Raw genomic sequence first — 19,483 nt, 5'->3', positions numbered from 1 at the left:
TAGGACTATTGCTGGGAAGATCATGGTTATTCTTTGGTAAATCGCCTTTATCCAGATGTGGGACAGTTGATTGATGAAAAATTTCACATTGCCTACAATCTTACTTATAATACAATGGCAATGCACAAAGATGTTGATACCTCAATGCTTAGGCGGGCAATTTGGAACTATATTCACTGCATGTTTGGAATAAGGTTAGTCTTCTTTCTGTATTTATAAAAAGATGTTTTCCTCTGGGCCAAATTTTCAAGTGCTTGGAGTGCATGTGCACATGGACACACACATAATCAAAACCCATCCCCTCCCCTATAACTTATTTTTATGCTATTTATGCTTCAAAGAACCAGTTTATTGCAACTTAGTTTTTTCTCCTCTTTCCTAGCTAGGCAGGAGGGAGAGTTAGGGACTTTGACAAGAGTTGAATGACAGCTGCCTCCAGGAAAGGGAGGACAAGCAAGCTGGTCCTAGAACAAAGTTTGTCACTGAACACCTTTAGTATCTTTTCTCTTCATATCATCTGTCTCCTGATACATTTATGTTTCTACCTCCTTGGAAATTAGTACCCTTATATTGCCCCTCTGGCTGTTCTTAGGCTCCCTCTGAGGATTACTTGCTCTCATAATACCTAATAAAAATGCAAAACTTTCATGTCCTTGCTGTTAGGTTTTTATTATGTTATAATGAAAATGCAGTCATTGTATACCACCTTCTCACACATGCACACAAACTCCGAGCTACAGTGCTTACTAGTTAACTATTTTCACTGTAAAATCAGGCTTTCTATTCATTTTATTAGAGACTCTGGTCAAAACCTACAAACCCTAGTTAATCTACTCTAAACTGATCTGGCATTTGAGGGACATCTGACCAACTTTAAACTAATTTCCCACTAATCAGTAGCCAGACTATTGACTTTAGCCTCCTGAATGGTTGTAGAACCAGCTTTGCAAGACCTTTCTCCTCTTTCCCCTGAAAACTCAATAGGAGACTTCAGTACCTATGTCATCAGGAATCCATTACCCAGTGCAGCAAAGCAGACAACTAGTACATGCAGAGCCATCTTGGCTTAAAGCAGGATAGGCTCTCCTAAGTATAGACCATCCTTCTGCCCACAGCCCCTGCCTTTTTTCTCATTTGACCCCAGAAACTCCTAGAAACATGAGTAAGGTAATTCTAATTATTTTTATTTACACAAGTGAATTTCTCTATATGTATATATAGAGAATGTACTAGTACCAATAACAAACATAATTATTTTGTTTAATTTTGATAATACTCAAAATCTGTTCTCAGAATTTGTTCAGCCAGGCACAGTGGGTCACGCCCATAATCCCAGTACTTTGGGAAGCCAAGGCGGGCGGATCACTTGAGGTCAGGAGTTTTAGACTAGCCTGGCCAATATGGTGATACCCTGTCTCTACTAAAAATACAAAAATTAGCTGGGCATGGTGGCACACACCTGTAATCCTAGCTTCTCAGGAGGCTGAGGTGAGAGAATCACTTGAACCCAGGAAGCGGAAGTTGCAGTAAGCCAAGATAGCACCACTGCACTCCAGTCTGGGTGACAGGGCAAGACTCCATCTCAATAATAGTTTGTTCCTCAGTGTGGTTGCATATTCATGATTGCAAATGTACACTACTGCTTGGTACCCAGTGCTACGTTAATATTGTCAGCTTTCAGGAATGATTTACTTGGGTAGTAGAAAATGTTCTGTTACTCTCCCTAAGTACTCTTGTTTCTTATCCCTTATACTCACTCATCCACCTGCAGTTGTAAAGCTCTATCATTTTTGGGGACAGCTGCCTACACAAAGAGGGAAAAAATACAGCATTAATTATTGATGTGTATACTTTTGTAACATGAAAACAGGTTATACACTGAAAATATCATAATTCTCCTTATGTCTTTCAACAGATACGATGATTATGACTACGGTGAAATTAACCAGCTATTGGATCGTAGCTTTAAAGTTTATATCAAAACTGTTGTTTGTACTCCTGAAAAGGTTACCAAAAGAATGTATGAAAGCTTCTGGAGGCAATTCAAGCACTCTGAGAAGGTATGTGCCTATTGTGGCTTGTTTACTCTGTAACTTAGCAATGATTCGTAGTCTCCTTCACCTAACCTAATTGGTCTGAAACCCTTTCCATCACCCCTCCCAACCCAAAGAAAAACATTCCAGGACAGCTGTCTCAGGTACCCCTTCAGAAGGGAACCTCATTATGGTGATAGAGTAAAAGAATAAAGATAGGGAGCACAGGTGGGCTGGCCCATCTTCAGAAGTGCTGGCATGGCTGTCAGCATGTAGAAGAAAGACTGTTTTATAAAAGCTGTGTATATGTAGAAGTGTCTGTTCTCTTTGAAACATCTTTATAGAAATTACTGAATAATGATTTGGCAGGGGAAGTTGTTATTCTGATAAAAATGTCTAGATTTTCTGACATGTAACAAACCTCGCCGGGCGCGGTGGCTCAAGCCTGTAATCCCAGCACTTTGGGAGGCCAAGACGGGCGGATCACGAGGTCAGGAGATCGAGACCATCCTGGCTAACACGGTGAAACCCCGTCTCTACTAAAAAAAAATACAAAAAAAAAAAAACTAGCCGGGCAAGGTGGCGGGCGCCTGTAGTCCCAGCCACTCGGGAGGCTGAGGCAGGAGAATGGCGTAAACCCGGGAGGCGGAGCTTGCAGTGAGCTGAGATCCGGCCACTGCACTCCAGCCTGGGCGACAGAGCGAGACTCCGTCTCAAAAAAAAAAAAAAAAAAAAAAAAAAACTCCAAGAAATATGGTAAAATATAAATGAAAGCTCAAACCATCTATCCAAAAATAATGTTAGGGCGGGCATGGTGGCTCACACCTGTAATCCCAGCACTTTGGGAGGCCAAGGCAGGCAGATCACTTCAGGTCAGGAGTCCAAGACCAGCCTGTCCAACATGGTGATACTAAAAATACCAAAAACTTAGTTGGGCATGGTGGCATGCACCTGTAGTCCCAGCTACTTGGGAGGCTGAGGCATGAGAACTGCTTGAACCCAGGAGGTGGAGGTTGCAGTGAGCCAAGATCGTGCCACTGCTCTCGAGCCTGGGAAAGAGTGAAACTGTGTATCAGGAAAAAAAAGACAGCTGTTTTGAGAAATTGATAATCTGTTCAACAAACCCAAGGATAAGTTCTTCTGTACTACACAGGAAGTGTAGGACGTGTACTTATTTTATGTGTTCATTAGATTCACTGAAAAACTGATTGTGAATGTTTGTAACCCTTCCTTATGTGATGTTGTATTTTATATTCAGGTTCATGTTAATCTGCTTCTTATAGAAGCTAGGATGCAAGCAGAACTCCTTTATGCTCTGAGAGCCATTACCCGCTATATGACCTGATGCCTTTCCTTCATTAAAGATGATTCTGGAATGATCAGCAGATATAGTCTACAAGGGGAAGGTACTAAACCCCAGGACCAATGGTAGACAAAATAATTCAGAAATCCATTGTGCCATGATTCCTTTAGTTTCTGCTATTTTTCTGTGGAAAACCCACTGCTGGCACAAGCAGTGACTGTTTGGCAGCTTCAAGTTTAGAGCTGTGAAGACAGGCTGCCATTCAAGTGTTTTGCTTTTTGACAGTACAAGATGCTGTGTAACTGTTTTAATACAGCAAATAGTAACTCTCCAAATCCTGTTGCTTTTATGTTAAATAAGATAACAAGAATTGGAGCATGCAAAGATGGGACTTGGATAATGACTTAAGCTTTATATATAAAGAATTTTAGAAGATCTTGGTGCTGCTATTCCTGCTGGAGGAATGAATAGATGGCTGTTTCAGTTAAGCTATTAGTAATAAAAGTGAACATTGCTACTATCTGAGCCTACATACATAACTTGTGTGATTTCAAATTGCATTATGTGTTAATTTTCTTGCATCTAAAAAAGCATAGAATTCCTACTCACACAGCTCAGCAACAACCATTTTGATGGTAACAGTTAATTTCTCTCATTAGTTTTTTAAATTCAGGGTTCTGGATATTAAATTATAATGGCATTCTTAAAGATTTTCTTCAAAAAGCAATCCTAAATGAAAGTGTGTAAATTACAAGAAGCTGGCGATCTTTTGATATGCTGTTTCACAGGATCCTGACACTGGAGGGCAGCTGTCTTGTGCAGTAGTTGTGTTTCCAGCATCGAAGTTGTGGGATATGTTGCTGTAGACTGCTGCGCAGTCCTGGGTGCATTCTGTGTCTCTGCCTCTGCCTGCCTCCTGGTCCCCCCTTTAAAGGTTGTGCAGCTCCTTAAATAATAAAGCTGGAAAACATTTTTAGTCAGGTTATCACATTTGATTTACAAAAACGCTAACTTTGTTTGAAATGCAAACAGGTTTGAAAATATGTATTAAGTACTTTGTATTCTGGAAGCGTGAATTGCTTTTGAAGTCTGTCAGTATTACTGGTATTTTTCAATAAAGAAGAATTTTTCTCCAATTTTATGTGCTGTCTCAATCTCTTAAAAAGTCATGACTTCACTATTAGTAATAATTTTGAGTTTCTACCTACTTTCATAAGCCAATTAAATAATGCTGTAATCAGATGAGACTGCTTTTAAATGGCAAAACACTTGAAGCCATTTTGAAAGATAGATACAAAGAAGAGTGGACTTTCTTTAGAATCTTATGTAAGACCATTTTTATTTATCTTGGAAATGACTGGTATGCCCCTATGCCTGCTCTCTTTTGAACTGTTTTAGAGTTCCAATAGAATGTTAAGAATTACTAGAAAGAAGGATTCATTAGGGAGAGACTGCAGAACAAAAAATGACACTTTATCAGACAAGTAGAAATAGCTCTAAGTTTAACTGAAGCGGTTGTGATAACTCTGTTACTCCTCAAAACATTTATTGAGCTCAATCTAGTGCCTGCCTCCAAATGTATGGGGTAGTGTGGAAGTGAGGGTTGGGAGCAGTCAATTTTGAATAGAGGTGGTACCTGTCGTCAAGGATATTTACTCTTGTGAGAAGACAAGACTATAACCTTAGCTAAAAATAGAGTATTATCTTCAATATGTTTTATATTTAAAGAAACTTATAAGTACATTACTCATCGAATATGCATCACGCCTTTGTCCTCTTCTGCCTGCTATGGAGTTCTCTCACTATAGCAATACAATTGAACCCAAGAAGATAGTTAAAATTTTACTTATCCCATTTCTGTTCTTTGTTCCTCCTCTTGAAAATACAAAATTTCTAGTAGAGATTCTAATCAGCAGTAGAGTGATCACAAAACAAGATCAACTAGAATGCATTTAGTCCACTGGAACTTATAATCACTTAGAAATTGAAATCAAACTTTCAATGAGTTAAAAAATATGTTACCTAAAGTAATAAGAGTGCATGTGATACAAAGTTAATGTTTCAATGCCTCCCATTTAACAGGTGCTTCCTGTTTGAGTGTTTTCTCAAAAGTAAACACACAGGATTTCTAATGTTACTATATAATCTTTGAAACCAGTAGTTTTCAAAATAATTAGGGAAGGTACATTACACTGGGGATATCAAAACCTTCCCCAACCAGAGGAAAATTTTTTTCTAAAATAATATGAGAAGATTTCTGGTTGAGGTTCCCAGGATTCAAGAGTTAAAATATGAGTTTTTTTGGCCATATTTGGGAAAATTTTTATTAAGCCAAACTTAATCATCTATAAGAATGAGGTTGATTTTGATACAGACCACCGGGAGATAAGTAGGTAAGTAAAACTTGTTGGATAAGCATTTTTTTATCAATATACTCTGAAATTTTATTAGCATATTCATATATGTGAATATCATATACGAATCAGAAATTTTATTAGCATATTTGTATATGTGAATATCATATACGAATCATACTAGTTTTTTTTGCTAATGCTAGTAGATGGGAGTAATGTCAGCAAGATGATGGACTTGGGAATTCCATGTCCTTATTCTCCCAGAGACACTAAGTTAACAATATATGGGCCAGAATATCTTTGTGAGAACTCTAGAAACCAACTGGGAAACTGCAGCACTAAGGCAAATGCAAAGCCAGGAAAAGGCTGCACCTAAAGGCTAGGAAAGTTGGGGATTTTGCTCACCCTAGCTCTTCCCTAGCAGAGGATAGTGTGATCAAGAGGAAGCATAAATTCAGCAAAGTTGCAGGATACAAAATCAGCACACAAAAATCAGTTGTATTTCTATACAGTAGCAATGAATGATCCAAAAAAATTAAACAATTCCATTTACAATAGCATCAAAAAGAATAAAATAGGAATAAACCAAGGAGATATGCGATGGTGTGAATGTGTCTCCCCCCACATTTGTATGTTGATGTATGTTGTATGTTGAAATGTAATCCTCAATGTGGTGGTATTAAGAAGTAGGCCTTTGGGAGGTGATAAGGTCAAGAGGGCTCTGCCCTCATGAATGGGATTAGTGCCCTTTAATAGAGGTCTGGGAAGCTCCCCTTCCACCATGTGAGGACAGAGCTAGAGTATGCCGTCTGTGAGGAAGAAGACACTAGGCACCAAATCCTTGATATTGGACTTTCCAGCCTCCAAAACTGGTGAGCAATAAATTTCTGTTACCTATGAATTACCCAGTCTAAGGTATTTTGTTACAGCAGCCTGAACAGACTAAGACAAAAGACTTACACATTGAAAACTGTAAGGCAGCAGTTTCCAACCTTTTTGGCACCAGGGACTGGTTTCATGGAAGACAGTTTTTCCATGGACCCAGGGTGGACAGTGCAGTGGGGGATGGTTTCAGGATAAAACTGTTCCACCTCAGATCATCAGGTATTAGATTCTTATAAAGAGTGTACAACCCACATCCCTCACATGCACAGTTCACAATAGGGTCCAGCTCCTATGAAAATCCAATGCTGCAGCTGATCAGACAGGAGGCAGAGCTCAGGCAGTAATGCTTGCTTGCCCACAACTCACCTCCTGCTGTGCAGTCAGTTCCTAACAGGCCACAGACCAATACTGGTCCATGGGTTGGGGACCCCTGCTGTAAAGCATTACTAAGAAATTAAAGACACAAATAAATGGAAAGACATCTCATGGTCACCCAGAGTGACCTGTAGATTCAATGCAATCTCTATCAAAATCCCAATGGCATTTTTCACAGAAGTAGAGAATTCCATGCTAAAAATCATCTAGAATCTTCAGCAGACCCTGAATAGCCAAAACAATCTTGAAAAAGAACAAAGTTGGAGGTCTCACACTCCCTGATGTCAAAACATATTGCAAAGCAACAGTAATCAAAATAATGTGGAACTGGCACAAAGTCAAACATACAGGCCAATGGAATAAGGTCCAGAAATAAATTCTCACATATATGGCCAAATGATCTTTAGCAAAGGTACCAAGACCACTCAGTAGGGACAGGACAGTCTCTTTAACAAATGATGCTAGGAAAACTGGATACGCACATGCAAAACAATGAAGTTGGACCCTTATGTATTAAAAAACTCAAAGACCTAAATGTAAGACTGACAACTGTAAAACTAGATGAAAACACAGGGGGAAAGTTTCACAATATTGGATTTGGCAATGAATTCTTAGATATGACACAAAGTATGAGCAGCAAAAGAAAAAAATGGAATTACATCAGACTTAAAAATATTTGTTCATCAAAGGACAATCAACAGAGTGAAAAGGCAACCTATGGGATAGAAAATATTTACAAATTATATATTCGATAAGAGGTTAATAACCAGAATATATGAAGAATTCCTACAACTCAAAAAATCAAATAACTAAAAAATGGGGCTGGGAGTGGTGGCTCATGCCTGTAATCCCAGCAGTTTGGGAGGCCGAGGCAGGCAGATCATGAGGTCAGAAGATCGAGACCATCCTGGCCAACATAGTGAAACCCCTGTCTCTACACAAAAATTAGCTGAGTGTGGTGGTGTGCACCTGTAACCCACTGGGATTAGTCAGGAGGCTGAGGCAGGAGAATGGCTTGAACCTGAGAAGCGGAGATTGCAGTGAGCTGAGATTGTGCAACTGCACTCCATGCACTTCAGCCTGGTGACAGAGCGAGACTTCATCTCAAAAAAAAAAAAAAAAAAAAAAAGGCCAAAGACTTGAATAGACATTTCTCCAAAGATGATATACAAATGACCAACAAACAAAAATTATGAAAAGGTGCTCAGCATGACTAATTATAAGAAATGTAAATCAATATTACAAAGACACATTACCTCACACCCATCAGGATGGCTACTATTTTTAAAAATCCCAAAATAAGTGTTGGTGAGGATGTGGGGAAATCGGAATGCTTACGTGGTATTGGTAAGAATGTAAAATGATAATCACCACTTAAACACGATGTAGGTTCCTCAAAAAATTAAAAATAGAATTCCCATATGACACAGCAATTCCACTTGCTGTGGACTGAATATTTGTGTTCTCCCAAAATTCACAGGTTGAAGCCCTATGGTCTTCAGGAAGTGATTCAGTCAGGAAGGTGGAGCCCGCATGAGTGGCAGTAAACCCTTATAAGGAGAGACAGATGAGAGATGATCTCTCTCGCCACCATATGAAGAGAGAGCAAAAAGGCAGCCCTCTGCAAACCAGGAAGAGGGCCTTGACCACAAAGTGAACTGGCCAGCACCTTGACTTTGGACTTCCTAGTCTTAAGAACTGTGAGGAATGAACTTTTGTTAAGTCACCCAAACTATATTTTTTGTTATGTCAACTTGAATGAAGACATCACTTCTGAGTATATACACAAAAGAACTGAAAACAAGATCTTAAAGAGATTTGCACACCTATATTCATGGCAACATTATTCACAATAGCCATGACATGGAGGCAACCCAAATGTTCACTGACAGATGAATGGATAAACAAAATGTGGTATATACATAGAATGGAATATTATTCAGTCTTGGAAAGAAAGCAGCAGGGCACAGGTGGCTCACACCTATAATCCCAGCACTTTGGGAGGCTGAGGCAGGTGGATCACTTGAGGCCCAGAGTTCAAGACCAGCCCTGGCCAACATGGTGAAAACCCATCTCCACTAAAAATACAAAAATTAACCAGGCATGGTGGTGCATGCCTGTAATCCCAGCTACTTAGAAGGCTGAGCAGGAGAATCAGTTGAACCTGGGAAGCGGAGGTTGCAGTGAGCCAAGATCATGTTATTGCACTCCAGCCTGGGTAACAGAGACTGTTCTGAGACTCTGTCACAGGGAAGAAAAAAAAAAAAAAAGGAAGGAAATCCTATCACAGGCAACAACATGGATGAACCTTGATAATACTATGCTAGGCGAAATAAACCAGTCACATACATACACAAATATTGTATGGCTCCACTTATATGAGATATCAAGTAGTCAAAGTCATAGAAACCAAAAGTATTAACAGAATGATGGTTGCCAGGAGCTGGTGGGGGTGAAAATGGGGAGTTGTTTGGTGCATACAGCTTTAGTTTACAAGATGAAAGAATTCTAGAGATCTGTTGCAGAACAATGTGAATATAGTTAAACTACTGAACTGTACACTTGAAATAGTTAAAATGGTAGATTTTACGTGTTTTTTTAACCACAGGTTTTGTTTAAGTAGATGGTTCCAAATGGTCCAGCTTGTATGTGGGTCTAAGGGGAGCAGTTAAGTATGGAAGAGAATAGGTATAATGGGATCCCACCATGAGTTACTATATTAGTTGTAAATATGAAGGGGGCCGTTTAGGGAGGGGAGAGTTTGATTTTTCTTTTCCCTAAAAGTAGAATAAATAGCTTGCTATGAATGAAATACATTATATCTGTGAATGTTTTAGATAAATTAGCCCCTGTGACTTAAACTGATTTCATCTATTGGAGTGAATCTACCAGCATATACTTACCTTATGGACTACAATAAAGTGAGTGTCCCTAGAGGATTTTGCTGAGCCACATTAGGTATGAGCCCCAGACTAGAACCATTCTTTGAAAGTCTATTTGTTCCTAGAAATGTAGGTTCTTTTTTTTTTTTTTTTTGAAAGAGTGTCTTGTGCTGTTGCCCAGGTATAGTGCAGTGGCACAATCTTAGCTCACTGTAACCTCCACATCCCAGGTTCAAGAGATTTTCATGAAACAAAGCCACTGGGAAGTTTGAACTGGGCAGAGCCCACCGCAGCTCAGCAAGGCTGCTGTGGCCAGACTGCCTCTCTAGATTCCTCCTCTCTGGGCCGGGCATCTCTGAAAAAAAGGCAGCAGCCCCAGTCAGGGACTTATAGATAAAACCCCCATCTCCCTGGGACAGAGCACCTGGGGTAAGGGGCAGCTGTGGGTGCAGCTTCGGCAGACTTAAACCTCCCTGCCTGCTGGCTCGAAGAGAGCAGCGGATCTCCCAGCACAGCGTTCCAGCTCTGATAAGGGATGGACTGCCTCCTCAAGTGGGTCCCTGACCCCCCGTGTATCCTGACTGGGAGACACCTCCCAGTAGGAGCCGACAGACACTTCATACAGGAGAGCTCTGGCTGGCATCTGGCAGGTGCCCCTCTGGGACAAAGCTTCCAGAAGAAGGAATAGGCAGCAATCTTTGCTGTTCTGCAGCCTCTGCTGGTGATACCCAGGCAAACAGGGTCCGGATGGACCTCCAGCAAACTCCAGCAGCACTGCAGCAGAGGGGCCTGATTGTTAGAAAAAGCTAACAAATAGGAAGGAATAGTATCAACATCAACAAAAAGGATGCCCACTCAGAGACCCCACCTGAATGTCACCAACATCAACAACCAAAGGTAGATAAATCTACAAAGATGGGGAGAAACCAGCACAAAAAGATTGAAATTCCAAAAACAAGAATGCCTCTTCTCCTCCAAAAGATCACAACTCCTTGCCAGCAAGGAACAAAACTGGACAGAGAATGAGTTTGACTAATTGACAGAAGTAGACTTCAGAAGGTGGGTAATAACATACTCTTCCAAGCTAAAGCGGCATGTTCTAATCCAATGCAAGGAAGCTAAGAACCTTGAAAAAAGGTTAGACGAATTGCTAACTAGAATAACCAGTTTATAGAAGAACATAAATGACCTGACGGAGCTGAAAAACACAGCACAAGAACTTCATGAAGCATATACAAGTATCAATAGCCAAATCTATCAAGCAGAAGAAAAGATACCAGTGATTGAGGATCAACTCAATGAAATAAAGCAAGAAAACAAGATTAGAGAAAAAAGAATGAAAAGAAATGAACAAAGCCTGCAAGAAGTATGGGACCATGTGAAAAGACGAAATCTACGTCGATTGGTGTACCTGAAAGTGACGGGGAGAATGGAACCAAGCTGGAAAATACTCTTCAGGATATTGCTCAGGAGAACTTCCCCAATCTAGCAAGACAGGCCAACATTCAAATTCAGGAAATACAGAGAACACCACAAAGATACTCCTTGAGAAGAGCAACCCAAGACACATAATTGTCAGATTCACCAAGGTTGAAATGAAGGAAAAAATGTTAAGGGCAGCCAGAGAGAAAGGTCGGGTTATCCAAAAAGGGAAGCCCATCAGACTAACAGTGGATCTCTTGACAGAAACCCTACAAGCCAGAAGAGAGTGGGGACCAATATTCAACATTCTTAAAGAATTTTCAACCCAGAATTTCATATCCAGCCCAACTTAGCTTCGTAAGTGAATGAGAAATAAAATCCTTTACAGACAAACAAATGCCGAGAGATTTTGTCACCACCAGGCCCGCCTTACAAGAGCTCCTGAAGGAAGCACTAAACATGGAAAGGAACAACCAGTACCAGCCACTGCAAAAACATAGCAAATTGTAAAGACCATTGATGCTATGAAGAAACTGCAACAGGCAAAATAATCAGCTAGCATCATAATGACAGGATCAAATTCACATATAACAATATTAACCTTAAATGTAAACAGGCTAAATGTCCCAATTAAAAGACACAGACTGGCAAATTGGATAAAGAGTCAAGATCCATTGGTGTGCTGTATTCAGGAGACCCATCTCACGTGCAGAGACACACACAGGCTCAAAATAAAGGGATGGAAGAATATTTACCAATCAAATGGAAAGCAAAAAAATAAAAAAGCAGGGACTGCAATCCTATCCTCTGATAAAACAGACTTTAAACCAATACAGGTCAAAAGAGACAAAGAAGAGCATTACATAATGGTAAAGGGATCAATGCAACAAGAAGAGCTAACTGTCCTAAATATATATGCACCAATACAGGAGCACCCAGATTCATAAAGCAAGTTCTCAGAGACCTACAAAGAGACTTAGACTCCCACACAGTAATAGTTGGAGACTTTAACACCCCACTGTCAATATTAGAAAGATCAATGAGACAGAAACTTAACAAGGATATCCACCAGGACTTGAACTTAGCTCTGGACCAAGTGGACCTAATAGACATCTACAGAACTCTCCACCCCAAATCAACAGAATATACATTCTTCTCAGCACCACATCGCATTTATTCCAAAACTGACCACATAATTGGAAGTAAAACACTCCTCAGCAGATGCAAAAGAACAGAAATCATAACAAACAGTCTCTCAGACCACAGTGAAATCAAATTAGAACCCAAGATTAAGAAACTCACTCAAAACTGCACAACTACATGGAAACTGAACAACCTGCTCCTGAATGACTACTGGGTACATAACGAAATGAAGGCAGAAATAAAGATGTTCTTTGAAACCAATGAGAACAAAGACACAACATACCAGAATCTCTGGGACATATTTAAAGCAGTGTATAGAGGAAAATTTATAGCACTAAAAGTCCACAAGAGAAAACAGGAAGATCTAAATTCAACACCCTAACATCACAATTAAAATAACTAGAGAAGCAAGAGCAAACAAATTCAAAAGCTAGCGGAAGACAAGAAATAACTAAGATCAGAGCAGAACTGAAAGTGATAGAGACACAAAAAACCCTTCAAAAGATCAATGAATCCAGGACCTGGCTTTTTGAAAAGATCAACAAAATAGACCACTAGCGAGACTAATGAAGAAAAATTAGAAGAATCAAGTAGACACAATAAAAAATGGATAAAGGGGATATCACCACCGATCCTACAGAAATACAGACTACCATCAGAAAATACTATAAACACCTCTATGCATATAAACTAGAAAATCCAGAAGAAATGGATAAATTCCTGGACACATACACCCTCCCAAATCTAAACCAGGAAAAAGTCGAATCCCAGAATAGACCAACAACAAGTTCTGAAATTAAGGCAGCAATGAATAACCTACCAACTAAAAAAAGCCCAGGACCAGACAGATTCATAGCCGAATTCTACCAGAGGTACAAAGAGGAGCTGGTACCACTCCTTCTGAAACTATTCCAAACAATAGAAAAAGAGGGAATCCCCCCCTAACTCATTTTATGAGGCCAGCATCATCCTGATACCAAAACCTAGCAGAGATACAATGAAAAAAGAAAATTTCAGGCCAACATCCCTGATGAAAATCAATGGGAAAATCCTCAATAAAATACTGGCAAGCCAAATCCAGCAGCACATCAAAAAGCTTATCCACCATGATCGAGTTGGCTTCACCTCTGGGATGCAAGGCTGATTCAACAAACATAAATCAATAAACATAATTCATCACATAAACAGAACCACAGACAAAAAACACATGATTATCTTAATAGATGAAGAAAAGGCCTTCAACAAAATTCAACAGCCCTTCATGCTAAAAACTCTCAATAAACTAGGTATTGATGGAATGTATCTCAAAATAATAAGAGCTATTTATGACAAACCCACAGCCAATATCATACTGAATGGGCAAAAGCTGGAAGCATTCCCTTTGAAAACCGACACAAGACAAGGATGCCCTCTCTCACCACTCATATTCAACATAGTGTTGGAAGTTCTGGCCAGGGCAGTCAGGCAAGAGAAATAAATAAATAAAGCATATTCAGTTAGGAAAAGAGGAAGTTAAATTGTCTCTGTTTGCAGATGACATGACTGTATATTTAGAAAACCCCATTGTCTCAGCCCAAAATCTTCTTAAGCTGATGAGCAATTTCAGCAAAGTCTCAAGATACAAAATCAATGTGCAAAAATCACAAACATTCTTATAAACCAGTAACAGACAAACAGAGAATCAAATCGTGAGTGAACTCCCATTCACAATTGCTACAAAGGGAACAAAATACCTAGGAATACAACTTACAAGGGATGTGAAGGACCTCTTCAAGGAGAACTACAAACCACTGCTCAAGGAAGTAAGAGAGGACACAAATGAACAAACATTCCATGCTCATGGATAGGAAGAATCAATATCGTGAAAATGGCCATACTGCCCAAAGTATTTTATAGATTCAATGCTATCCCCATCAAGCTACCACTGACTTTCTTTACAGAATTGGAGAAAACTACTTTAAATTTCATATGGAACGAAAAAAGAGCCCACATAGCCAAGACAATCCTAAGCAAAAAGAACAAAGCTGGAGGCATCACGCTACCTAACTTCAAACTATACTACAAGGCTACAGTAACAAAAAACAGCATGGTACTGGTACCAAAACAGACATATAGACCAATGGAACAGAACAGAGCCCTCAGAAATAACACTACACATCTACAACCATCTGATCTTTGACAAACCTGACAAAAACAAGCAACCGGGAAAGGATTCCCTATTTAATAAATGGTGTTGGGAAAACTGGCTAGCCATATGTAGAAAGCTGAAACTGGATCCCTTCCTTACACTTTATACAAAAATTAACTGAAGATGGATTAAAGACTTAAATGTAAGACCTAAAACCATAAAAACACTAGAAGAAAACCTAGGCAATACCATTCAGGACACTGGCATGGGCAAAGACTTCATGTCTAAGACACCAAAGGCAATGGCAACAAAAGCCAAAATTGACTAATGGGATCTAGTTAAAGAGCTTCAGCACAGCAAAAGAAACTATCATCAGAGTGAACAGGCAAGCTACAGAATGGGAGGAAATTTTTGCAATCTATCCATCTGACAAAGGGCTAATATCCAGAATCTACAAGGAACTTAAACAAATTTATAAGAAAAAAACAAACAACCCCATCAAAAAGTGGGCAAAGGATGTAAACAGACACTTCTCAAAAGAAGATATTTATGCAGCCAACAAACATGAGAAAAAGCTCATCATCACTGGTCATTAGAGAAATGCAAATCAAAACCACAATGAGATACCATCTCACACCAGTTAGAATGGCAATCATTAAAAAGTAAGGAAACAACAGATGCTGGAGAGGATGTGGAGAAATCAGAATGCTTTTACACTGTTGGTGGGAGTATAAATTAGTTCAACCATTGGGAAGATAGTGTGGCAACTCCTCAAGGGCCTAGAAACAGAAATATCATTTAACCCAGCAATCCCATTACTGGGTATATGCCCAAAGGATTATAAATCATTCTACTATAAAGACACATGCACATGTATGTTTACTGCAGCACTGTTCACAATAGCAAAGACTTGGAATCAACCCAAATGCCCATCAATGATAGACTGGATAAAGAAAATGTGGCACATACACACCATGGAATACTATGCAGCCATAAAAAGGGATGAGTTCATCTCCTTTGCAGGGACATGGATGAATGTGGAACCCATCATTCTCAACAAATTAACACAGGAACAGAAAACCAATGTTCTCACTCATAAGTGGGAGCTGAACAATAAGATCACATGGACACAGGGAGGGGAACATCACACACTGGGGCCCATCAGGGGGTGGCGGGCTAGGGGAGGGGTAGCATTAGAAGAAATACCTAATGTAGATGATGGGTTATGGGTGCAACAAACCACTATGGCACATGTATACTCATGTAACAAACCTGCACATTCTGCACATGTACCCCGGAATTTAAAGTATAATAATAATAAAAAAAAAGAGAGAGAGAGAGAGATTATCATGCCTCAGCCTCCCAAGTAGCTGAGATTACAGGTATGTGCCATCATGCCCAGCTAATTTTTGTATTTTTAGTAGAGATGGGGTTTCACCATGTTGACTGGACTGGTCTCGAACTCACAACCTCAGGTGATATGCCTGCCTCGGCCTCCCAGAGTGTTGGGATTACAAGTGTAAGCCACCATGCCCAGCTGGTTTATTCTAACAGGTTTCAAGAACCCATTCAGTCTGGGACGCCTGCTCTCATCTCATGAGTTTTGGTGTTTTGTAGGCTGAGAAATGAGCTGTTAATAAAATCCTTTCTCCAAGCAGAGTAGTAAATTTACTTTTTGTTGTTGTTGAGATGAGGTCTCACTTTGTTGCCCAGGCTGGTCTTGAAATCCTAGCCTCATGGGATCCTCCCCTCTCAGCCTTCCAAAGTGCTGAATTACAGGTGTGAGTCAGCAAATTTATTTTTATTTCCAACTCCTCTTCATTTGGCTAGTATAGGATAACAATAGTAATCTCAATCTTTTGTTTTTTAATCATTTATTCAAAGGCCGAACTCATCCTACAAAGAATGGCAAACTAAGAAAGTGCTTGGTGTTTTCAACACCCACTCCACATCATACACTGGACTGGGCCATTTGCCCATTTAATGGTTTGTTCCAAATTACACTACAGTAAAATAGATATGATTCCCATTTTACAGTTGAAGCTCAAGAAATTAAGTTACTTGCTCCAAAGGTAGCAGGGGAGAGAGTGGATTCAGATGCAGGTCTACCATTCACCTAAGCCTGCATTCTTTCTAATACATTACGTCACCTGTCAAACACGGAGAGTTACAATTAGAAGGACTGTCTTAGTCCAGTCATTTTATTTCAAATGAAAAGATAACTCTCATTTTAATCTATTTTATTTATTTAATAAACAAATGGCCCAAGGCAGTTTTCTTTAAGTTTTTCTGCTTACTCCTTCTCTTAATATGAGGACCAAAAAGGTACTGGTACCAAATGAGAACCCTTATTATTTGACGTAGTAAGAATTAGTATAGATCCTATGTTGTAACATGTTCCACTCATGTTGACTACTCTTCTTTCTATATAATCTAACAGCCTTCATTGCACAGTTCATTTAACTTATGAACACTTTAATTCCAAAATTGCTAAATCAAGATTTTAAGACTAGAACTAAATTGTTTAATAGAGAATAGAAGAAAAAGTCATTTACTTAAAAATGCATATATTTTCATCTTACATTTCTCATAACAGGAAATATAACATGTATATACGTTTTTCCATAATACCTAACAAGAAGAAATGCTTATTTTTAAAAAATACTTCAGCTACTCACTAAAACCAGTTCTCGAAAAACTTTCCATGTTTGTTAATCCTGAAAAAAATGTTCACATTTGTTACCAGTTCTTAAGAATGAGGGAGACGTGACTTCCTGTTTCTACTGTTCACCTGCATCACGTTAGAAAGAGGGAATGGGCAGGGGTTCTAGGAAGGTGTGATGTCTCTGAATTCGGTTGAGAAGCTGCTGTGCCACAGGTTTGAATTCTGTTTCCCAGTGGAGTTTGTGATAGTTTTTTAGGTCTGGATCAAAACTGCCATCCAGTGCTAGTTCTTCATCTGTATTAGAAAAATTTAAATTACAGCATTATTTAGAAATGTAATCCTATTGAATATCATTTAATTTTGATGATATGAGTTAAACTCACCCTGGGTCACCCTTTAATACCAACGTAACACAAGATAGGATTTCAGAGAAGTTCTTTACTCTCTTCTGTTCTTTATGAATACATCATTTTATTTTATTTTATTTGGAGAGGCAGGGTCTCCATGTATTGCCCAGGCTGGTCTCCAACTCCTGACCTCAAGCAATCCTCCCACTTTGACCTCCCCACGTGCCAAAGTGCTGGGATTACAGGTGTGACCTACCTCTCCAAGCCCATTACTTTACAATTCGTATATTTTGGTATCTTAATTTAAATGGGCAATATTTTTTTCAAAAAAAATCTGGCCAGGTGTGGTGGCTCATGCCTGTAATGCCAACACACTGGGAGCCTGAGGTAGGAGAATTGCTTGAGTCCAAGAGTTCAAGATTAGCCTGAGCAACACAGTGACAGCTCAGAAAAAATAAAAAATAAAAAAAAATCAGAAGATTATCTGGGCATGGGGGCATGTGCCTGTGGTCCTAGCTACTCAAGAGGCTGAGGTCAGGAGGATCGCTCGAGCACGGGAGATTGAGGCTGCAGTGGGGCATGACTGTGCCACTGCCCTCCAGCCTAAGCGACACAGCAAGACCCTGTCTCAAAAAATAAAAAATCTGAGATTGAACTGAACCTTTATTTCAACTAATTCCTTAGTTTTTTATATGTAAGTTTGTATCTAAAAGTTCGATCACAATTTCTCAGAATTACTTCCTTATGTGTACATAGAAAAGTTAATTACTTCAAAGGTTAGATATAAAAGGAATCAGGAAATCTTTTAGGAAAGTAGTTCAGTTAAATTTGACACTTGAAACTTTACTGAAACTCAGAACTTTGCTGGCTTCACAGCAGCAGGGAAGCAGTCCTTTGAAAACACAACCTTCCAACCCCCTACTCTCTCCAAAACTGAAAACTAGGAGGCCTTGGGAATCCTAAGGAATATTAGAATCCCAGGTGAACCCATGGATAATGCAGAAAACAACTTGTAAGAATAAAATGCAAAAGTACAACTTCGATTTCTAATCCAAGGGCATCCTGAATTCTGGGAACACCATATATTCAATCCAAGTAGGAAGATAAATGGCCACTGAGGTTTCCGTGCTCATTGCCACAGCAATTTTATGTGTTGATGTTGAGCCTCACACCCTGTGTGACAGACTTCAGAAAAGTACACTGACCTGCCAGTCAGATTAGCTCTGCCACTTCCTACATCTGTGACACGAGGCCAACTTCTTAAATGGTAACCACTAAATCCTAAAACAACCACAGATGTTGTTACTTACATTGCCAACATTTTATTTATTTTTATTTTTATTTTTGCGGGGGGAGATGGAGTCGCGCTGTGTCACCCAGGCTGGAGTGCAGTGGTGCAATCTCGGCTCACTGTAACCTCTGAATCCCAGGTTCAAGCAATTCTTCTGCCTCACCCTCTTGAGCAGCTAGGATTGCAGGCATGTGCCACCACACCCGGCTAATTTTTGTCTTTTTAGTAGAGACAGAGTTTTACCATGTTGGCCCAGCTGGTCTCCAACTCCTGACCTCAAGTGATCTGCCTGCCTTGGCCTCCCAAAGTGCTGGGATTACAGGCTTGAGCCACTGCGCCCAGCTGCCAACACTTTTTTATAGGGCCAATTAAAATCCTATTATAAAATGCTTCATGACTCTGTTGATATCAGATTTTCTATACTGAATATTTGTGTACATTCACTGTGTCCTTTGGCACTAGGGGTGTTAGTGTCACCACCCAAAATAAGATAAGGGAGTCTGGAATCCCAGTTTGTACCTTCCTCTCATCACAACCAAGTGGTCAACTATGCAGTTCTAAGATAAACTCTTAAGCAGACACAAACACTTCGGCAAGGAGCTCCATAGAGACCCTGTAAGCAAACCTAGATCTCCCCACCCATGAGACAACTGGG

General features: G+C 39.7%; 2 protein-coding genes across 27 annotated transcripts in view; one reads left to right on the top strand and one right to left on the bottom strand.

The window, feature by feature from the left end:
- The window catches only part of SESN1 (sestrin 1), a 107,729-nt gene extending 103,257 nt beyond the window's left edge, over positions 1 to 4,472 (top strand). For all 3 annotated transcript variants that reach the window (XM_045391683.3, XM_045391684.3, XM_015448375.3), the window contains 3 exons: positions 4 to 194; positions 1,916 to 2,060; positions 3,292 to 4,472. In XM_045391683.3, coding sequence (XP_045247618.2) covers positions 4 to 194; positions 1,916 to 2,060; positions 3,292 to 3,378 — 423 coding nt within the window. In that variant the 3' untranslated portion in view covers positions 3,379 to 4,472. The remainder of the gene's footprint in view (positions 1 to 3; positions 195 to 1,915; positions 2,061 to 3,291) is intronic.
- The window catches only part of ARMC2 (armadillo repeat containing 2), a 151,033-nt gene that overhangs the window by 6,788 nt on the left and 124,762 nt on the right, over positions 1 to 19,483 (bottom strand). For 21 of the 24 annotated variants that reach the window (XR_012433337.1, XM_065542873.2, XM_005551535.5 and 18 more), the window contains one exon: positions 16,383 to 17,484. The exons of the other annotated variants lie outside the window; for them this stretch is intronic. Coding sequence is in view for 20 of the 21 variants with exons in the window: in XM_065542873.2 (XP_065398945.1) it covers positions 17,327 to 17,484 (158 nt within the window). In the remaining variant the exon portion in view is untranslated. Of the gene's footprint in view, positions 1 to 16,382; positions 17,485 to 19,483 lie in introns of those variants that run through there. 24 annotated transcript variants of the gene reach the window in all.

The sequence above is a fragment of the Macaca fascicularis genome, chromosome 4 (assembly GCF_037993035.2).
Source record: "Macaca fascicularis isolate 582-1 chromosome 4, T2T-MFA8v1.1".
NCBI lineage: Eukaryota > Metazoa > Chordata > Mammalia > Primates > Cercopithecidae > Macaca > Macaca fascicularis.
Note: the sequence above shows the minus strand (reverse complement) of the source record. Positions and strands in the feature narration are given on the sequence as shown.